Source organism: Diabrotica virgifera, chromosome 1, assembly GCF_917563875.1.
Source record: "Diabrotica virgifera virgifera chromosome 1, PGI_DIABVI_V3a".
NCBI lineage: Eukaryota > Metazoa > Arthropoda > Insecta > Coleoptera > Chrysomelidae > Diabrotica > Diabrotica virgifera.
The window spans coordinates 113,831,108-113,854,573 of record NC_065443.1 but is presented as its reverse complement, the minus strand read 5'-3'; the positions used below and the strand labels follow the sequence as shown (position 1 = coordinate 113,854,573).

Below are 23,466 nucleotides of genomic sequence, written 5' to 3'. Positions count from 1 at the left end.
GGAATAAAAAAAGCTTATTTTCTTTACTTAAAAATGGTGTATCGCAAAATTTAGGACTATTTTTAAACAAGATATCCGTAGGATATCCGTAATTTGACAAATTTTTAAATCTTTTTTATTTTTTTCTATTAGAAGAATATCATTGCATATTATAACAAAATTTTTAATTCCAAATAACTTTTCTTAATAACACTTTTCGATATTGTGAAATATAAAGGTACTTTACTCTTAAGCGAAATTCATATTTTTTAACATACCTCGTACACTATTGATAAAATTTTATATCTGATGATTGCATCTTAGGTTTTAGACTATGCAGAGCATTTTATAAAGAATGATTTTCTTTCATAAAGTTAATAATAAGAAAGTTTTCCATATGGTTCCAACTTAGTGAGACCTATTAATTGCATGTGTATTTGTCACATTTTGAAGAAGTATATCTTGTTTAAAAATAGTCCTAGAATTTTTTACAATACACCATTTTAAAGTAAAGAAAATAAGCTTTTTTATTGTACAATGTATATAGCTGCATATACAATAAAAAAAGTTATAATGAGAAATTTAAAAATAATCGTAAAATATATCAAACATATTAAAAGCATAAAACTTTGAACAACCATATATTGCTTCAAAATAGTCATATAGCCTTCTACAATAGACCATTTTGAAGGTATGTAATTGATTTTTCTTCCTATTAAATGTAACATTACATATACCTAAAGCTACGTACAAAAAAATTACAAAACAATGTTTGAGAAGTAACAAGGAAAATGGGGCAAAATCGCTGTGAGTGGCGAACTTTGAAAAATCATATTTTGGAAACTATAAATCATAGATACTTCTACCAAACGTGATTTTAAAGAGGAAGGACGGAAGTTTTTTTCTGTATAGCAATGCCTATACCTATATCTCCGTGGAAAAAAGTTATGGGACAAAAAACAAAATTGCTATCTTTCGTGTTTTTTTCTTGCTTTTCTTTTGAATATATTTTTGTAAAAAAAAATATTTTCGACTTTAAAAGGTGATGTTTCGATAGTAAATTTAATCTGGAACAATTTTCCTGTAGACGTGTTTGTACCAAAAGTGCATAGAACTCACCCTAATTCGCCCTGTGCCTAGGGACTAATTCACTCCTTTCTCAGAAACGCACCCCTTTAAATGGTAGCACTCCGCGGGTTTTTCATACTTAGAGGTCCATTGACTATATCAAATAATAAAACTTCGTTAACGTTGTAGTTCCTTTCTAAAATACATAATCAATAGCCTATTATCTCCTTTTTTATATATTGGATATATAAGACCAACTGTCGATTCCTCCAGCATTTGCTCCTTGGTCCATATTAATGTGATTAGGTAATGAATTTTTCCCCAGAGTTCGGATCCTCCATGCTGTAATAATTCTGCTGAAATTCCATCCGTTCCTGGCGCTTTATTGTTTCTCAGTTTCTTTATTATTTGAACTACTTCATAACTCGGTTTCTCAATGTGCTTTTTAAAAATGCTACCTTTATATTTGTTATATTTATAGTTTATTTATTTATGTTAATAAATTAAAATTTATTGTAGAATTGCAGCAATGGAATGTATAATGTGCATAGCACAAGTATTTGATGATGAGAATTTTCATGACATAGTACTCAGGAGGCAGTTGGCAGAAGTATTTATGTTTTTTCTACCTGGCATTGCCAGTGGTATACTGAAAATTTTGTTGGAAGACTCTAAAGTTGGTTCTAAAGTACAAGCTGTAAGTATTCAAATAGTACATAAACTTATATTTATATAGCTGTATATAAAACTCTTCTAAACTCCCAAATAAACAAGCTTGAATATTCTGATTCATAGCCATTTCGTTTCATATGTTATTGTAATCCAACTATTGTTTCATCACTTGTTATTTATACAGGGTGTTTTACTTGGAAACAGAAATACTGGAATGGTGAATAGATGTCAATGAGGCGGTTCTAGATATATTACATTTATTGCCCTACCGATTTTTATAACCGAGTTACGGGGTATTTTATCGATTTTGCCCATTTCTTTCTGGATCCATATCCTTAGAACCCAAAGTACCCAACTACTAATCACAAGAAAAATCCAGGTCTGGATTAACAAAAAATATAAACTCAGTGTGACCTTGAAACAACACCCTGTACCTACATCTAAATTTTCAAAATTCGTTTGAATATTAATTTGAAAAGAGCATAAAAAACCAAATCTAATGGCCCGCTTTAATGTTGGTCAGACACTTTAATGACTTTAATTTTGAAAATATATCTATTGAAATTTTTAAGAACTCTGAGATTAAAAAGCTGGTAAAAGAAGGTAACTTTTAATAATAAATTATTAAAGTTAATGAATAAATACTCATTTTTAAAATAATCAATACTTATTTACTAACATAATGCATCTGGCGATCGATAATACGGTACGAGCAGTACGAGGGATACCAGGGAGCGAGGGTCGGCGCCTCGTTGTGAGCACAACTTTATTGTTCTTTCGTCAAAATGTCTTCTGAGATGTCCTGCCCATTGGAGTCTTTTGGACTTTATTTCTCTTATTATGTTGGCGTCTGGGTATAGTTCTTAGAGCTCTGTACATTGATTGTGTAATATAATATATTTTGATTTTTGTTTGTTTGTTGTAGGTAGCTCTCAAAACATGGGGCAGAATAGTGACTCTTGTTATGCAAAACTACGATGCGACTTCCAGTGTACCAAACATTGTAGAGTTTACCAGATCAGTGAAAAACGACTACAGTAAAGATAAAGATACGCCGATAAAGAAGTGCACTAATAATGCTGAAGTTACCGAATATATTGAAACTACTAAGTTAAACAAAAAGTTTTATGTATCGACGGATCAAAAGTTGCAGATGGTTGTAAAAGATTTTTATAAAGTGTTACATTGTGCTGACGAACAGGTTCGTTTGGAACTTCTAAACATGTGTCAAATAATTATGAACAATTGCTTAGGGTGAGCATTTTATAATCTTAATTTTACATACATTCCATTTTACATTTTTTAATATTCTACATTATAATAATTATATTTGATTGATCTTAGTATTGATGACGTAATTGCTTCAGTTGGCTATCTTGAAAATTGATAACTGTCTTCGGGCATTACTGTTTATTCGATCTATATCAGGTCAGAATTGTTTATTTTATATTTAGTTGTTGTCAATTGGATAAATATTTCTAAACACAAAACATATAATATCCATTTCGTCTGCAAATTAAAATATAATCAAAAGCCACGAGGAAAAATTTCCTGTAGTTGGCAATATAACAATAACCACAAAAAATGTATTAAAATCCTTTATGGTAAAATCACATGGGAAGAAACCTTATACCCTGTAAATGTATCCCTACCATATATGGACTCTTAATACAAGGGCGTGCATTGGGAGCAGTCCGTAAAAAAATCTATACACCGATTTGGGCATGCGCATGCACCCAAAAAATTTTTTTTTTCACCTACCATATCTCTTTTTGTACTAGAAGATTTATGAAGAAATGAATCTCTTTGATTTGTCGTAAGCTACGAAAATGTTTTATACAGTTTTTTTCGTTAGATGCATACTTTTTAAGTGTCGCAGAAAACCATCCAATAAGTTATTTTTCAATGAAAATGGCAAATTTTCTACCACGAACAACTCAAAAAGTATTGAGTTTTAAAAAAATATATAGAACAATTTTTGTTTAGAATTAGGTTCTCTAGCCACTTCCGTGGTTATTTTGACCAAAAACCTAGACGGGGTGAGAACCACCCCCATGATAAAAGCGCCGTAGGATATAGGGTAGAAAATCAATGGGAAAATCCCAGTAGCTGGCTGTATACCATAGTTTAAAAACTCATTCAGAAGTAAAAACAAGTTGTATGTTGGTATACAATCGTTTATTAAAAAATTTCATAAAATGTCATCCAAATGGATTGCAAAACGTCTTCGTTCTAAATTAGAACATCTTTAGTGCATTCTGCTGAGTAATTGGAACTAGCATACTATTTAAAGTGGTAACCTCATAATATATGGTTTAAATAGTATTGTTTAATAAAATTTGGTGACTACAAGTCGATGTTAATAGATTAAATTATATACAAGCTCAAAGGGTAACATGTTTCCCTGCTCGAAAAAATGCTAAGTACTTGCCAGTTCAATGGGCACAAACCAACTGAATTGGTTCCTAGTTCCAATTGGTCGGCTAGTTCCAATTACTCGGCAGAATGCACTGAAGATGTTCTAATTTAGAACGAAAACGTTTTGCAATCCATTTGGATGACATTTTATGAAGTTTTTTAATAAACGATTTAATACCAATATACAACTTGAAGTTATTACTTCTGTATGAGTTTATAGAGGGTAGAATTTGTTTCTTGAGCTCTTCCCTACTTACAATGAAAATATCAAGTAAATTGATGCAGTAGGATGGAATTCGGACCCAAATACCCTCACTCAGTGCACTAAAAACAATTTTGGTTATTATATTTAACTCTATTATTTACGAATCTGCTAAAACTGCCAGTGAAACGAATCGGCTAAAAGCACGGTGGGTGCCAGTGTAACGATAACGATAAACTACTCCAGATAATTGAAATGTCATTGGAAAATAATATTTCAAGCAACCAAGATAGCTATCGTTCACCCTGGCCTAACTCAGTATCCCAAGGTGTGTGTTCGTCTTGTCATAATCTAAAATATGAACTATGAAAATTCAGAATGGAAGCAAACAAAACAAAATTTTAACTAATCATGTTTATTGTTCAATAAAGATATTATAATAAAAATATGACTTATTAAATGCATTAACAAATATATTCAAATTCTTGCCGTTTCAACCGTTACCACCTGCAAACGGAATTAATGACGACGAAATATATGCATTCCTTAAGGAAAACGAGCAACAAATGGAGCCTATTAAAAACTTCACAATACAAGAAACTTACGACGTTATAAAAAATCACTTAGACCCCAAGAAGGCACCTGGCTATGACCTGATTACCGGCCAAATATTAAAAGAACTTCCTAGAAAAGCGGTCGTTATGTTGACGCAACTCTTCAACGCAATTTTAATACTGAAGTACTTCCCTGCACAATGGAAGGTAGCAGAAATCATATTAATTCATAAACAGGGAAAACAGCCAAATGAACCTAGCTCCTATCGACCAATCAGTTTACTACCAGTCTTGTCAAAAATAATGGAAAAGTTACTGATGAAGAGACTGATGGAAACTGTCGCAGCAAAAAGCTTAATCCCAGACTATCAATTTTGGTTTCGTCAGAAACACTCGACAGTAGAACAAGTGCATCGTGTTGTTAACACAATCATCAAAGCATTCGAAGATAAAAGTTACTGTGAATCAGCTTTTTTGGATGTCAGCAAAGCCTTTGACAAGGTGTGGCATGAGGGACTCCTTTACAAATTAAAAACGCAGCTACCAACAACAATATATTTGATTCTAAAATCCTACTTAGAAGAACGATACTTTAGAATCAGATATGAAAATGAAGTAACTAAACTACGCATCATCAAATCAGGAGTCCCACAAGGAAGTGTCTTAGGCCCAGTCTTATACCTACTCTTCACGGCTGATCTGCCATGTACTGATGACACAGTCACCTCTACCTTTGCTGATGACACAGCTATATTAGCAGTAAACAGAAATCCTGAAGTAGCAGCGACAACACTACAAACCAGTCTCGACAATATAGCAACGTGGGCAAGGAACTGGCGAATTACAATAAATGAAAGTAAATCTGCACACATAACATTTACAAAATGCCATGGTGAAACGCCAAGCATCACATTCAACAATGAACGAATACCTAAAACAGACAGCGTAAAATATTTGGGGATACACCTGGACAAACATCTAGCCTGGCGTACCCACATATGGAAAAAAAGAAAGCAGCTGGATACTAAATGGAAAAAGCTGTACTCTTTCCTTGGCAGAAAATGACAATTATCATTGCGGAACAAATTACTAGCTTACAATACCGTTCTCAAACCAGTATGGACCTATGGAATCCAGTTATGGGGAACAGCATCTAAATCGAACATTGCTATCATCGAGAGATTCCAGTCAAAAGCCCTGCGCAGTATAGTAGATGCTCCTTGGTTCGTAACAAACCGAGACATTTATAATGATCTAGAGATGCCAACGGTTACTGCATTCTAACAGCAATAATTGTACATATGAAATTAATTTTAAATTGTGATAGTTTTATTTTATTTTTTAATATCGATGTAATAATGTAAAGTTACAAAATTTTATTGTTTTTAACATAAATGTAAGAATGTAAAAGTGCATACAGAGAGTGGATCATTGGACAAACTCTCTCTCACGACATTGTACCAATCAACATGTATGCTTATTGTTATTATATGATGTAACAGATTGCAAAATAAACATTAAACAAAAAAAATTCTTGCCAAAGACTAACAATTTCTGGATTATACTTATGGCTTATTGGTTCGATGGTAACTTCTTGATGTCGAATGGTACAGCTGTTGACTTCTCTCGACCTGGGCTAGATGGACGGCCTCAGGTCAATGCAGCGAAAGATGTTGACTGTTGCTAAAGTTGGTGGTTGTTGCTGTCTGGATGCATCCTGTTGTCTTGGCCTTATAAGTGACATCACCGGTGATGAAGGCTTAGGTTCCCGAAGAGGGAAAGGTGTGATTTCTTTCCAAAAACCCAAGAGAATATGAAAGTCTGATGAAATAAAATCTTTTATTTTTGAAGTTCCTTTGGCTTTTATAAATTAATTTTACCATCACTCTAAATCCTTTGTGTATGAAATATGGGGGTTGTCACTGTCATTGAAAACGACATTTGAAATGACGACCGAGTACAGAAATAAATAAGTCTACTAATACCATTATAGATAGAGCTTATAGGTTTCGATAATTTTCATAAAATAATTAAATTTTTTTATATTTTGTAGAACCATGCCATTATCTTCTAGTCATCTTATAGAGATAGTAATTTCGCTTACAGAAGATGCCGATAAAGAAGTTTCTAAGAAAAGCACACAAATATTGAGTGATCTATCCAATCTTCTTTCATCGGAGAGTCTAAAAGCATTTATAGAAGGTCTGGAGGAAGGGTTTATAACTGACATAAATGCGTTACCAAGAAGGTTTAACAGTATCGGTAAATAGATAGAATTTAGGTTAAAAATATAACGTACGAGGGTTGTTTCGTAAATTCTTTAAAAAACTACTCATTTGTATCTTAAGTCTTTTCAATGTCGATACTTCGAGAATGTGACTTTTTGTAATGTCATGAATAAACGAGTTTTGTCACAAAATCGCTTGACACATAATTCTGGAAACATAAAAACTGATTGGTGCAAAATCTGGACTATAGGGAGGACAAGTTACCATCTAGTAAAAAAAATAAAAAGTTGTAATTGTGGTATATGTTATATAACCCAATGCCTTCATAATTCGATGCACTTCATGCTCACATGCACTTGTCTAATCTGTGGCGAAAGAATAACACAGTTCAATATTGTTTTATATGGTATTAAACCACAATTGATTGTAATGAAAACTAAATTTTATATTTGTTTTGACAAAAATTATTAATGATCGTAACCTGTAAATGTTTATAATTTTTTATTTTGCGGTGGGTGGAAATCAACGAACTGTCAATACCAATGGAATGGGCATGAAGCGAATTTAATCCGACCATGAGAGAGCCGCCAGGGAAGGATAAAAGATAATCGCCATCTTTCGTAAACAAAAAAAATTGATAGTGGTACAGGCTTGCCAGATTGGGGTATTTTCCCAAAATTTTGGAGTAATTTGAAAGCGTCTAGGGGAATTTTTCTAAGCAGAAATGGTTGGGGGATTTGGGGGGGGATTATGGAAGATTTTAAGGGGTCATGGTAAATTAAATTTGCGAATATACATAGAACTGTATATTATACTCTCATATAATCGAAGACGATAGGACCTATGAATTACTTAGGAGGCAGTTGGCAGAAGTATTTATATTTTTTCTACCTGGCATTGCCAGTGGTATACTGAAAATTTTGTTGGAAGACTCTAAAGTTGGTTCTAAAGTACAAGCTGTAAGTATCGCAACAGTAAACTTATATTTATATAGCTGTATATAAAACTCTTCTAAACTGTCAAATAAACAAGCTTGAATATTCTGATTCATGGCCATTTTGTTCCATATTTTATTGTAATCCAACTATTGTTTCATCACTTGTTATTTATACAGGGTATTTCACTTGGAAACAGAAATACTTGAATGGTGAATAGAGGTCACTGAGGCGGTTCTATTGAGAAGTTCACATCGAGAATGCAGTACGGTTAAGATATGGCAATACATTTCTAATGGGGAATAAACGCACAGGGTTGTCTGTCTTCACCAGTTGTTGATTGATTTCTCAAGAGCGTAGCACAGGAACTGTGGCAACACTGAATGCGTATTCCTATCTTAGGAATATATTAACCGTACTGCAATCCCAGTGTGAATTTCACGTTAGATATACAGTGGAGTCCCGGTAATCCGAAATAATTGGGACCGAACCCATTTCGGATTACCGAATTTTTCGGATGAAACAGATTTTCGATTAAAAGCGTCTAGGGGAATTTTTCTAGCAGAAATGGTTGGGGGATTTGGGGGGGGGGAATTATGAAAGATTTTAAGGGGTCATGGTAAATTAATTTTGCGAGTATACATATAGAACTGTATATTATACTCTCATATAATCGAAGACGATAGGACCTCTGAATTATTTCCAGGGCCCTCTGTTGATTAAGTAGTATAATTTTGGTTTACTGTTCTCTACATTTGACTACTAATTTATTAAAATGCGGCAAAAATTTCAATTTGGGTGATTTGAGCTTCAATTTGAGGGAACTTCAGTTTCTAAGTGAGGGATTTATAAAATCACTTCTGGCAACTCTGGTGGTAGTTGTAGCAAATTTTCCCTGACAAATTATCTGTCTCTCTAGGACCTCTTTCTTGTATGTCGGCCGCAATCTCGCTTCACTGTTTGAATGGGACGGGGCCATTCCATCAGTATTGACAGTTCGTTGGTGGAAATACCAATTTGACAGATTGGCTTACTTGGCCACGATATTGTAGACATATTAGCCATGTTTTGGGTGAAAATCTGAGAGGTGTTGGGGAATCATCGGATTGATCTCAAATTCTGATATTTATGTGCTTCTGTAGCTAATTATAGGTAATGGGTCTCTCTAGTAATGTTGGTATATTCTTACTGGTGACTTCTTCTTTCAGTATTTGCTACACATTTTTCTTCATTTGGCAAGATGCTTCTTTAATTTTCCTGTTTTTGCTGTTCATTTCTTATCATAATTATTAATGAATTCTTATCATAAATATCTTTGCATTGTACTTTTTGCTCATTAGACCACGCATGTTTGCAGATATGGAATGATTCATGCTTAATGTATGATTCATGCTCATTGGTCCTACCACTTAGTGGTCTTGAAGTTTCTCCTAAATAAAAATTGTTACATTCACAAAGTATTTTAAAAATACAGTGTTTTGATCTCTCCTGTGTGTTGTTGGGTTTGGTTTTAGAAAGAATAGACCTCAGTGTGTTGGTTGTTTTAAATTTTGTTATGATATTGTTTTTATTTGCCATCCTGTTTAATTTTTCTGATAACCCTTTTAAATAAGGTATTGTTGCTATCTTCAAATCACTTCTTGTGAGCATTTATGGATGTTTTTGGTGTTTTGTTATTTCCTTTGTTCAATGAATAATCATTTTTTGTTAAAACCTTCGATAGCAGATTTTTTCTTACGTTTCTATAGTGATTTTGTAATTCACTTTTTGAAATGGTAGTGAGTTTTTTTTTTTCTTTTCCATAGTGAATTTGATTAATTTTTCTTTACAGTTAATGTTCATCAAAAATGTGTCCAGTGTTTCTGCTCCATGAGGCCAAATGAAGAAGCTCATCATCTTTATATCTCAAAACAAATATTAAATGAAATTATCATTACAAGCAATTATGGTTTAAGCACATATAAAATAATATTTAACTTAAGCATGCGACAAGAAAACATTTTCAGAACATCTTTTAACTTCAATGTACCAAGCTGTATTTACAATTGACCGATCATCAAGAAGGATTGCTACTAAAATAAATCTGAAGAAAGCATCAATTAATTTAGGTTTCCATTCTATATCCTCATTATTTTTGGTCGTTTCCTGGTTTTTGAAGATGATCGACTTTTAACATGGCATTACATTGTCTACTACCAAAAACTTTCAGAACTTCCCTTGTATACTCCGTCTAATTTACTTACCGTTGCACGTCATCCGCGTCATAGCCCGTGACGTCACATGATACCAACACGAAATATTTAGGCGGTAGGTGTGTTCTTATTTAGAATCATTTTACCGTACACTGGCATTACAGCCACTAGACATATTTTATTATGTACACGTAGAAATAATATTTAAAGATTTCTATTAATGTTAACTTATACACAATAATATTTTTCATTTAATTTGTTTAAATGGATTAGAAAGCGTTTTTATGAAGCACATTTGTTCGGAACACACTGTAACTGTAATTGAACGAAGGTGATATTTTGGCATAAAGTGGTAACATTTATTTGACAGTTGCGGTGATGACACTTCATATTTGTTTTGATTCTTCACTATAAGTATTTGTTTCTTTATATTTACTGTTTTTATTATGTACTTTAACGTAAGATTATAACTTAATTCTTGTTTTCTATTTCTAAAGTTTTTATTTATTTACATTGCATATTAATTTGTTTTGCTGTATAATCCAATTCCCAAAAATTATGTGATGTATTTGATTTAAAATGAACTCAAGCATTTTTTGTAATTGGGCAACAATGTCAACTTAGATCTCTAACGTAAATAATGACGTGCAACGGTAAGTAAATTAGACGGACTGTACATTTACATATATTGTGTCAACAAACTATCAATTAATTAAAATTAACCATTTCATAAGCTTTAATTAACAAGATCTTCATACATGTGTACAGAACATCAAAAAATCAACCGTAAATAAATAAAAACTACTGGTGGCATCTTACATTGACTGGTGGAACAAGTCAAATAAGGGTAATTTCAGTAAAAATTTTACAATGTAAATGCAATAGGTGATCTGAAGATGTACAACTTTGTATTTTGACACATACATTGCAAAAAGTACCGCACATATCTTATGGAAAATATAATGTCACTCAAATGAAATAAAATTTACATGAATAGATTGGTCTCGAAATTACAATCATTTCATATCATTGCGCCAATTCTGAATTTTAATTATTAATAACAGCATAAATTGTGATTAAAGTTTATTTAAATCACATCGTGAGCTAAGCCGATTAGAGAAAGTACGACTGACCAAGTTATATCTACTTTATTACCAATAATAATAAGATAAGAGTAAGCCTCTGCCTTAATCCCTCAGAAAGATTTATGGAGTATCGAATGACAAAATCTTTTCTCTCTTTGACACACGTACATTTCCATTTGATTTTAGATTTATTTATATCAATTTACGCTTTATTATTCAAAATAAAGAGTTGGCGCAATGATATGAAGTTGGTGTAATTTCGAGACCATGTAAATTTTATTTCATTTGAGTGACATTATAAATATTTTCCATAAGATGTGTGCGGTGTCCTTTCATTATTCTTTTTTTTTTGACAGTTGTATTACCACTTCTTGAATACCTCCATATTTTCCGAATAATTACAGCACGGTTTTTAGGGTTTTACTATTTTTACTTATTTTTACTATACATACATACATAATACAGAACTGTTAAAAGGTGTATAATATGAAACATGTTTTTTTAGTATTAGTGATAAAATTATTAGATGTAGAAGAAACAGCAATCTGTACACATGCGAAGGCTTGTTATTTTATATATGTATTTCCTTTAACTAATTTAACCGTGTATCACCTTTTTAAGCTTTCCTTTCTTATTTTTATAACGATTTGATACCTAAAACCTGTTCGTAAAAACCTCTTTCCACCGCGAGGACAATGTACTGGCAGGTTTAATACAGGTAGCAACGTAATAGCAAGATACAGACTGTTGTACATAGTGTTGGATTAGATATAGCCAGTGGCGTAACTAACGTCAATGCAACCAATGCGGTGCATTGGGGCGCAGGCCTTAGGGGAGAACAAAAAACTGATATTCTGGAAAATGAGTCTACGAATAGGGGCGCACGGGGAATACTTGTATTGGGGCGCAGTCAGACTAGTTACGCTACTGGATAGCCCACTGAAGGAAGCGCTAAAATCGGCAACATTGCTTATGAGAATGAGTTGCATTGCCACTGTAGAATGACGAATGACTGAATCGGTGCGAACGGTTGGCAGTGTTGCCATGTATAGGATGTATATCTAATTTAACACTAAATAGTCTGTATATTGAGCATGCGTAGTAAAGAACTCTGGTCTCATGTATTTATTGCGCATGATCAGGACGTCATAGAACTGTTCTATGAGATAGAAGGTGCTTGAGTATGTGCTAGTACATTGTGCTCACGTTAAACGAACATACCTGTCAAATCCTATGCTTCTCACCTTATGTTCTACGCCATCCACTATTTCCGAACCACTATTCCGTCTAATAACGTAACGTTAATTACCACTTAGATGTACCTGGATGCACATGGATTTCCAATGTTGACAGGAATGTTAAGAAACAAATGTATGATCACATTTTATAGGATGTTAAAGCAAGGATTAAGAAGAATGCTAAACGGGAAAACATAATATGAACTATTGTAAGTTATAATCAAAGGCAATGTCGGTCGGAGCTAAAGAAAAACGTCGTTGCTAAGATTTCACAAATGGAATTAGCAGCAGATTACTGAGCAGCAGTAGATCAAGTGGACTGTAACATTCAAACTGTTGGGGGTTAACACTTTCAGCTCCGGTGACTCGTACGCGCGTCCAAATATAACTAGATTGGTGCCATGGACGCGTAAGCGCGCTTTGTATGTATTATATTCAAACGGAATGACTTTATACAGACTTGAAACGAAGCAGCTATCGTGGTTCGGAGATATGGCGAGAATGAGTGAAGGTAGAACTGTAAAGAGGGTATGGAAAGCTGCATTCGACAACAATCGACGAAGAGGCAGGCCAGCAAGAACATGGAACGCTGATATTGGAAAGGCTTGCGCAAAAAGAAATATTGGGTGGAGAGAAGCAGAGAGACTAGCTACTGGCTGAAAGGCATGGAGACGTCTGACCTCTCCACTTACCTCGACACCGTAAGGTATAAGAGGACGGCTTGAGTAAGTAGGTAAGTATATTCAAAGGAAATTATTTCTGCCGGCACAGGAACTGCGGTTGGAAATATTAAAGGGGAGCTGAAAGGGTTAATGTATAAGAATAAATCCCTAAAGGGTCTAGCTCAGTCACTCAGCTGTAAGTTTATCTTATCTTAACTGAAAAAGTGAACAATGAGTCTTGGAAGGGGCAAAACAAATAAAATTAACTAATATTTATTTTAGATTAAAAAATAAAATTCAATTAACGAGGCCAAAAACACTAGAATGATAAACCTTGTATTAGCCACATCATAAGTTTTAAGATTTCCTTTCCATGTTTTCAAAGACAATTTCAAAAAAATATTAAATATAAATAGCGAATTGGTAAGGATCAAATGAATATAAATATTATGCATTTACATGCATTTACCTGCGATTAATAAAATTGAAAATAATCGTGGTTTTGGAGAACAAGGTTATGTATAAAAACGAATATAAGAAATTTTCAAAAAAACACTGGATATTGATGAAATATGAAATACAAAAAATAATCAACTATAAAAATATGGACCTATATTAACGTGTACTCATCCCAAGAAGATGTAAATAAGATAAATGAGTTTATTAATTGAAACATTATGTTCAGTAGATGAAGATTTTCTTAAAAAACGTATCTTTCTATTATTTTGACGTAACATTGACAACGGAAGTTAAGAGTTGCCAACTGACAAATATATTTTGACGCTTGGAGTTTACATTTTACACATGCCTATGATTAAGCTAGTTATTGGGTTTGAATACATGGAAAAATTAAGGATAGAAAATAAGTGAAAGATCCAACAGAATATTTGGTTGACAAAAGAATTGGGCGCCAACTATTTTTAAAGGAAAAATAGTAAAACAAAAGAGAAAGTTAACAAATGAATAAAATCAACCGAAATTCGAATAAAATAATTATTTTAATATAAATAATAAACATGCGACGTTTAGTCCAAAGATGGCCCTCTAGATGTTATATATTTCTCAGTTAATAACAAAAGGTTAACTAGGTGGAAAAGTTGAATAGGTAATAAATAATATCAAATTCGGGATCCATATTCAGTTTTAACATAAAAAAATGTATCGCACTATTTTTCTTTTGAGAAAATTAAACAAATCACCCCCATATGGTTGAAACCACTCCGAAGCCAGCCAATAATTTAAAATTCGGGATTTACATATACTTGAAACCAGTCAAACAATAGATAATTCGGAATCCGTACTTAGTTTACTAAGAAAGTTAAAATAAGTGTATAAATACGTATATTACAGTATATTGCAAGGTTACCACTCGCATCACGATTTTTGAATGACGCCAAATACGATTTGGTCCCGTCAAAATTTCATACCGTGCGATAAGAAGTATTCACTTCAAAAGCTCTCATGCCTTCATAACATTGAAACTAAACAGGAGTAGATGTCGACGAGTTAATCGAATAGCTGAAGAAGAGTTATCTGTTGTAACTCATTAATGAAGACGTATTTCGCAAAAGAAAAAGACGTCTATAGAAATAAATTTGCCAGAGTAATCATCAACCTTCGACAGAACATGGTACTGCCCAAAATGAAGCAATTTAAGCAATCAGGACACATCCTTATATTTTCTTTATACACACTCCTACGCATCTTCTTCCATTTCAACCATCCTGTCCTAACTCTACTTTTGTAATAAGGTAGTGTAGCTACATAACAAGTTTGTTACATTTTTTTAAGAATATTATGTAGAGTGTTCTCTACAGACACTTACCAAAGAAAGTAGAGTTAGTTGTTTCTTCGCTAATACCCTCAACATCATTACCACCTCATCGATATAATGCATCAACTTGTTTTAGATGAGAAGGAGCAACTGGCATCTTTGAACCTACTTATAGGATACTTAAATTTGTTCGGGGAACACAAATTACAACAGGTTTTGTTGTCTGCCAATTATCTAGACACGTTATTAACAACCTTACTTTATATATGTGAACTGGAAAAGTGTGATATCGGCCTAGTGGAAGAATATACTACCAAAGGTAAAATGCGTTTTTAGATAAAAGATTTTTTAATTCGATAAAATTTTTTATGAGTTAGACAAGGTGGCTCTTGTGTAATTTATCTTCAAGGCTTTACTACACGTGTATTTGGACCCTTATTAAAGAAAACTAAACCTTATAGAACAAGAAACCTGGATCAGATATCTGGCAAATTTTGTCAAATAAAGAAAATATTGTCTACTTAAATCCAAAAACCAATCAGTTCTTCTCTAAAATTCAGCAAAGACACAATCCAATAATAACATTCTGAAGCAATCTTCGCCTTCTTCTGAGCCTGCTCTCCATCTCAGGAGTGAAGTGATAGACCCATGTTTCATTCATGAATAACACGGTACTTATCTTGCACACAGCTTTCTCATGTCCAAATTTTCAGTTAATACTGAAACTCGCGCAATTTCAGTCGACGATCATTCACTACCACTTTGTGGATTTTCTTTACTGTTTCTGGTGTGTAAATAAAGGCCAGAAGGTTGGTATTTAAACTGCCTTTTGGTACTTAGTTCAATAGTTTCATAGTCAACGTCTTCGGTGTAACAACATTATATTTGTAATATGAAATGGTGGCGAACCACAACTATTTTCATATAAACAAATATCAGCATTGATATATCTAACAATATTTCGACATACTTACGTCTACTTGTCTTACACCTCATTCTGTTTTATTTCACGGCCAAGTAATGTTTAATCTTTGAATGAGGTGTGGCTTTGAATGAGGTGAATAACATTTTTACTCAGAATTAGGTGTAAAAAATATTTTATATTAATTGAATTAAGGGTGGTTAATAGTATAGCACATTGCGGTCGTCACCTCATTTGCCCGAACAATACGATGCTCGTATTGAGAGCTCGTACGGCGCCATTTAAATTCTGCTACCCAATATTTTACTGTAGTTAACGAAGGAGCAGACTCACCCAGAGTAGAATCCACTTTATCTTTTGGATTGGTTGGGTTGAGACCATCCAAATAAAAGTATTGTATCAGATAACAGTGACCCACTTTCTCCATTTTCACAAAATCACGGAAAACCTTCACTATTGATGACTGCCAAACAAATACTAAACAACATGGCGTCTTCAAACTTGAAACATACGCTTTATAGATTGCTTACTTTCTAAAACAGTGATATTTTTCAAACAACTGGCGCCATCTCTAGATCAGGCAGGATATTTCAGACTTTTTTCGAGTCATAAATCGAATCATGAATTAAAAATCTTACAAACATTCATTCATTTTCTTCACCGCATACAGGGTGTGGCATTTAGTGTAATTACTCGTTTGTCCTAAGAGCTTCGAAAAAAATTTATTTAGGTAAAAGTTGAGACATAGATAGGACCAAAATTTAAAAATATTTTCAAATATACAGGGCCACCCATATTGAGAGGGTGAAACAAACTTATCTTTTTTTATGTAAACTAAACTCAACATACTACTCTTCCTGTAGTACTGATGGTCTATCGATAAAAAATTTTCTAATCTTCCAGAAAATGTGTTAGAAGTCCTCATCTCACTAATTAATGATTCTTTTGAGAAAGGTAAATTTCCAGAGTGCCTGAAGACAGCCATCATTATTCCTCTTCATAAGGGTGGTGAAATATCTAATACCTGCAATTATAGACCTATTGCACTACTACCGGTACTCTCCAAAATCATTGAGAAACTCATAAAAGCCCGGCTTATGTCGTTTCTAGTTGAAAACAACATTTTATCACAAAATCAGTTCGGCTTTTTAAATAATAAATGCACCACTGATGCCATGTTTTCTGTACTACATGAGGTTTATCAAGCACTGAACAATAATCTTCACACTGCCACCGTTTTTTGTGACTACGCCAAAGCTTTTGATTGTGTAAATCACAACATTTTGATAAAAAAACTAAATTTCTACGGAATTCGAGGCATTTCTTTAGATTGGTTCCAATCTTACTTGGATGATAGGAAACAACTGGTTAGAGCAAATGATACAGACTCTAGTCTCAAAAACATTGTATGTGGGGTACCTCAAGGTTCAGTATTGGGTCCTCTACTTTTCCTTATCTTTATTAATGACATCACTAATTTAAAAATCGATGGAAAAATCTTTCTTTTTGCTGATGATACCAGTATCACTTGGAGCAACTCAAATATTGCAACTCTTCATGCTACTATAACTTCTGATCTACTTACAATAAAAACCTGGTCTGACTCAAATTTACTCTCGTTTAACGTAGATAAAACAGTAGCATTGCCTTATAAAGGAGCTCTTCAACCCTTACCTCTTAATAACAGCCAGATCAGTACCGTTGATTCTGTAAAATTTCTTAGTATTTTTTTAGACAGCAACCTTAAATGGTCCCTCCATATCGATTTGTTACGGAAGAAACTCTCTTCAGCTTGCTATGCTATAAGATCTGTTTCGAATGAACTCAATTTAGCATCTTCCATAATAACATATTTTTCTTTGTTGGAGTCATATCTTCGTTATGGTCTTCCTTTTTGGGGTTCTGGTACAGCTGCCCAATTCGATGTTATTTTCAAATTACAAAAAAGAGCAATAAGATATCTGTTTGGCCTCAGAAGAACAGCACATTGCAGAAGTTATTTCAAAGATCACGGAATTTTAACCCTTCCATCTTTGTATATTTTAGAAACTGTTTGCTTAATTCGTAAACATCTACATGTCTTTCCACCAAGACCTAATCATGACTACTTCACGAGAAATTCTACGTTTGACGTCTATTTGCCGACCCCGTTCTCGGAGTTAGTAAATAAATCGATATTATATTCCGCAAAAAAAATGTACAACCATCTCCCCCTACAACTAAAATCGGCACCATCTTTCCACAAATTCCGTAAACTGACAAAAGCCTACCTGTCTGAAAGACCATTTTATTCAGTAGAAGATTTTTTTAGTCAATAACTAAGAAATTACAGTACTCTTTGCACAAGTAGTATTTTTATCATTATTTTATCTATATTTGGGTGTCATATGCAGCAGCTTAACTTTTTAACTTTTTAACTTTTAAACCTTTTTTATTAATTATTAGGTACACTATGCATTTGCAATTTATTTAAATTTTTGCAATTGATTATTTCTGTTTTAACTTCATTATTATTATTTAAATATATTGACGATTTATGTAATTTTAGTAAATTGGATTGTTACTGTTTTGTTTTTTTGACTATTTATAAGCTTTGTCGATAAAATTGTAAAATTTTTCATGGCAATAAAGCATATTTCTATTCTATTCTATTCTAACAGAAGCTTGAAAGAAAAAAATGACCGAAACTAAAATTTTCTTATTTTTCTGTGAGTTTATAATAAACTATTTATGTTCTTATTTCAGGTTTCAGATTATTTCTACAGTTGTCCTAAGACTATCCTACTATCCAACACATTCTCTTAATTTTTAAATTTTCTAGATCTACATTATGTACAGGCAGTAACTCAACCTTGGATGAAATTTACTCGCTTCAAGGAGAATACAACGCTGTACCAGGTTCAAAAACTATGCAGTTTGTTAGGAAAATACGGTACTTTTAGATTGGTCAGCGATTTTTTACTGGACGTTATTATGTACAACGAAGTCAATAGGAAAGAAGCTATATTTATATTAAATGAAGTTATATCAGGTAAAATATGTTATGTTTTGCATCTATTTGTAGTACTACTTTTATGTTATTACAATCTCTTATTCTAAAATATAGAATTTATCTTTATATCTACAAGCTCAGCTTGCACATTTATGAACATTATCATTCCATTTGCCTTTATGCGTATGCGAGGTAGGCTTCCCTTATTATATTTTGCTCTATAACTCCTATGTTTAATCCAGCCAGCACAAGTCCTTACTTTGACTAATTGACTGCTACAAAGTGCCAATTAATAAACATCTACAGGGTTAACATAATTTCTAAATTTATAATTTTTTTGAAAACGGTTTCCGGATTGGAAGTTAAAACGCCAAAGATAAATCCAAAATGTAAATTTCATAACAGTCAATTACTCTAGTCAAGTACTACTCTATTTGTTGTCATTTGACTTATGTGGTGATTCCATTCTTCTCTTCTGTACTAGCTCTGTCCCATAACGTCACCATCGATTTTTCGTGTCTCTCTTTCCCATAGTGTCTTACCATCGTCTCGAAGGGTTTTTATCTCCGCTTTTTCGAGCAATCTTTTTGTCCTGTGTATGACAGGTAGTAATTCTGCCGCGTATGTCATTATTGGCCTGATGATTGTTTTTAAATTCTGCCTTTCATTTCTTTTTTGATATTTTTATATCTCCATATTGTGACATTCAGGCAACTTGCGGCTCTGATCTATTCACTGGATCTTCGAGCTTCCGTAGCTAAATAGTGTGATGCCTAGATATTTAAACTCCATCACTTGTTCTGACCCTCCAGCTCTAATATACATCTTATCGGATTTGCTGTTATAACCATTTTGTCTTTTTGGGGGAAAATACATTTTCTGGCGGTTATATTAAATTGGTGCATCATACGTTGTAAATCATCTTCACTTTGAGATTTTAGTATTGCATCGTCTGCATAGTAGATTATTTTAAGTTGTTTTTCTACCAGTTGGTATCCTTTTTAGTTTATACTTTTTTTATTATTTCATCCATGATCAGGTTGAACAAGGACTCAGAGTATCCCCCTGTCTTATCCCATTGCCAGATTCAATTGGGTTAGTTAGCTCATCTTCTACTTTTACTTTTATTGTGTTGTTCTGGTAGATGTTTTCGATCGTTTTAATTATTCCTAGAGGTACCTCTCTTAACTACAACAAATGGATGACGTCCTTTAATTTTCATGCTATCAAATGCATTCTTAAGGTCCACGAAAGATAAATATGCCGGTTTGTTGTATTCTACTGATTTCTCTTGAACTTGCCTCATTATAAATATAGCGTCGGTGCATGATCTTCCCAAGCTAAAACCTTGTTGTTCCTCTGCTAATGTTATAATATTTATATATTGTAGGAATAAATAACGACAAAGAGGGGGTGGACATAATAGCGAATATTTTCGAAACGTATATTGATGACAAGTATTACCAAGTCCCTCTGGAGGTTAGCGAGGACGTCAACCGAAACGAAGTATTGCAGAATATAATTCAAGTGTGCCTATTAACAGAAGGCATAGGGAAAATTGCCTTAAAGTTAAAGCAAGGCTTCCATCAGTTTATGTTAAAGATTTTATTCATTGTTTTAGAAAAAACGGGTAAGTTCATCAATAACAACAAACTGTTTAGTTAGTTATTAAGGTAACAAGGGTATTATAAGGATAATATTAAGTCTCTAATTGAAAGGAGTGAGGAGCTGTTTGTCTCAAGGTGGTCATTCAAAATTATACCTGTACCTTTATTTTGAATATGAAGACTTTGAAACTGTTGATTACAAGAATGATTATGATCTAGAAGGTGAAGTGCGAACGTAGAATCTGTTTTTCTATTATTAAAAGAAGCTCTTTTGTGCGTTTGTCAAAGGTTCCGCCAGTTTGACCGATGTAATTTTTTGGACAGCCCCCACATATCAGTTGTATACACCACTCTACACTGTGGGCCGAAATGAAGGAGTACATTTTTTAGTTGAAAATAACTTTTTTGATTTTTGGGCGATTTAATTTCTTGTTGCAGGGATAATAGCCTAAGGCTAAGGCTCTACGGGCGACAAATTTACGCTAGCAGTAGCCGTAAAACGAACTTAAGGTTCCGCGGAACGGAATAGGAATAACCGAACTGAACCGACTACGCACAAGTCCTGTGGTCGGTTCAGTTCGGCTATTCCTATTCCGTTCCGCGAAACCTTAAGTTCGTTTTACGGCTACTGCTAGCGTAAATTTGTCGCCCGTGGAGCCTTAGCCTAACATGTCGTAAACATGACTGCAAATTTTAAAGCAAAAAATAACGTACAGGGTCGGACTTATAAAAAAATTTATGTAACGGTGCGTTTGAGCTCGTTGTAAATGAAAACTGTCTTAGCTAAAATTGAACTGATATGCTCTTTTGGTAGGTTAGCTATCCAGAACACTTCAGCCAAAATGAATTTTTTCAAAATTACCTAATTCACAAAATATCATTTTTTTATTTAAATAATGTTCAGAACACGCCTTCGCCATAAAATTTTAAAAAATCCCGAATTTGTAAAATTTTCCAAATTTTTTACTTACATTTTTTTATTTGCTTAATTAGGAAATCTTATTCGAGTAGTTTTCTAAAATGTTCACCGAACGAGACCCTCTTAACACTAAATTACATCTTTTCCATCGTTTTTGCCTCATATTAGCAGTAATTTTTGTTAAATTAATGTCTTAAGAATTTGTCAAACGCTCAAATATGTCAATGTTACTTAGTAAGCCATGCCACTTTTCAGCAAAGAGGACAGAATATTAATTAAATATATCGTGAAAAATATAATTATGGTGCAAGAAAAATTGTAAATGCATTTCCTGAGAAAAATTGGCATATTGGAAAGTTCTTAAGACATTTTAGGGAAACCCAAGGGTCTATTGAACATAAAAGTGGAAGAGGAAGGAAGCGAATCTCAAGAACTGAAGAAAATATTGCTAGAGTAATGGTTGTTTTAAGGCAACCTGGCCAATCTGTTAGAACAAGGAAAATCGCAAAAGAAACTAGGATTTCCCGCACATAAGTTCAAATAATCATTAAAGATGATTGCCATCTTAAAGTATTTAAAAAAGTTTACTGTCAAAGACTTACAGCCAATGTAAGAGAAAACGACTGGAAATATGTAATTTGCGACTCTCCGCAAAAAAGATTCCGCTCTAGTGAAGGCATTAAAAAAATATGATTTTCAGATGAAAAAATGCTTTATTTACGGCCTCCTAAAAATACCCAAAATAAAATAATGTGTATTCTGATGTACATAAAATTTAAGAGATAAATTCCTTCAGAGCATCTTTTAATTGACAAAAGTCATTTCCCAAAAGGTGTAATGGTCTCTGTTGCAGTATCCATGTTGGGAAAATCTCTTCTGATTTTTGTTGATGCCGGGGTAAGATCAAATCTTGTAGCACCTATTACCTGAAATTGAAGAAGTATGTTACGATTACACTTTCCAGTAGGATGGTGCTCCTTCGCATACTTCCCACAATACAAGGATATTCTTGAGTGAAAATTGCCCGGACTATATTGAGCCAGAGATGTGGCCACCTAACACTCCAGAATTAAATCCGGTTGACTATTCAATTTGGGGAATTTTCGAACAAAATTTGTATGACGGACAACAATTTGAAACCATCGAACAGCTCCAAGAAAAAATGGTTTGTTTCGAACAATTTTGGACGGCAGGGTGTAATAAATGAGGGTATCAATTTATGGCGCAGACGACTTCAAGAAGCGGTAAACAATAATGGTGGCCACATTCATAATATTTTAGTCTAAGTTTTAAAATTATTAAACTGTTTTCATAAATGTGCTATTTGTTAAAATGTTATATTATCCTAATTTAATAAAAAAATGATATTTTGCGAATCCGGTAATTTTGAAAAATTTCATCTTTACTGAAGTGTCCTGGATAGCTAACCTACCAAAAGAGTAAGTATATCAGTTCAATTTTAGCTAAGACAGTTTTCATTTGCAACGAGCTCAAATGCACCGTTACATAAATTTTTGTGTAAGTCCAACCCTGTACGTTATTTCTGCTTACAAATTTGCACTCATGTTAAGGACATGTTAGGCTATTAGCCCTGCAAAAAGAAATTAAAAAGCCCAAAAAACAAAAAAGTTATTTTCAACTAAAAAATGTACTCCTTTATTTCGGCCCACAGTGTATAATTGCTTTTTCTTTTGACTCTTATTATTCTTAATGTATTTGCTTAAGTTGTGTTTTGTTCTGAAAGCTGGTGTTATTCCATTCTATTGTATGTGTTTGGCTATTTTTGTTGATATCTTGCCTGTATATGTGATAGAGCAGAAGGTATTGTGTTTTTTTTGTGGTGTTGGGAAGACTAATTTTAAAGTGCAGACACATAGTAAAAATCATCACTTGAGAAAGGCACTCTGCCGAAACAGCTGTAGTGACATTAACTTGTAATACATTTTGTGGAAGTATTGAAAACAAAAGTTTTCAGTGTTTTATTGTTTCAAAATTTTCAATTTCTGTTAACGTTTTCAG

General features: G+C 33.2%; 1 protein-coding gene across 1 annotated transcript in view; it reads left to right on the top strand.

Moving 5' to 3' along the window:
* Window positions 1-23,466, top strand: part of LOC114347902 (TELO2-interacting protein 1 homolog) — a 71,145-nt gene that overhangs the window by 17,136 nt on the left and 30,543 nt on the right. The window contains exons 4-9 of the mRNA XM_028298556.2: window positions 1,567-1,744; window positions 2,645-2,973; window positions 6,947-7,155; window positions 15,144-15,326; window positions 18,751-18,960; window positions 20,312-20,551. Coding sequence (XP_028154357.2) covers window positions 1,567-1,744; window positions 2,645-2,973; window positions 6,947-7,155; window positions 15,144-15,326; window positions 18,751-18,960; window positions 20,312-20,551 — 1,349 coding nt within the window. The remainder of the gene's footprint in view (window positions 1-1,566; window positions 1,745-2,644; window positions 2,974-6,946; window positions 7,156-15,143; window positions 15,327-18,750; window positions 18,961-20,311; window positions 20,552-23,466) is intronic.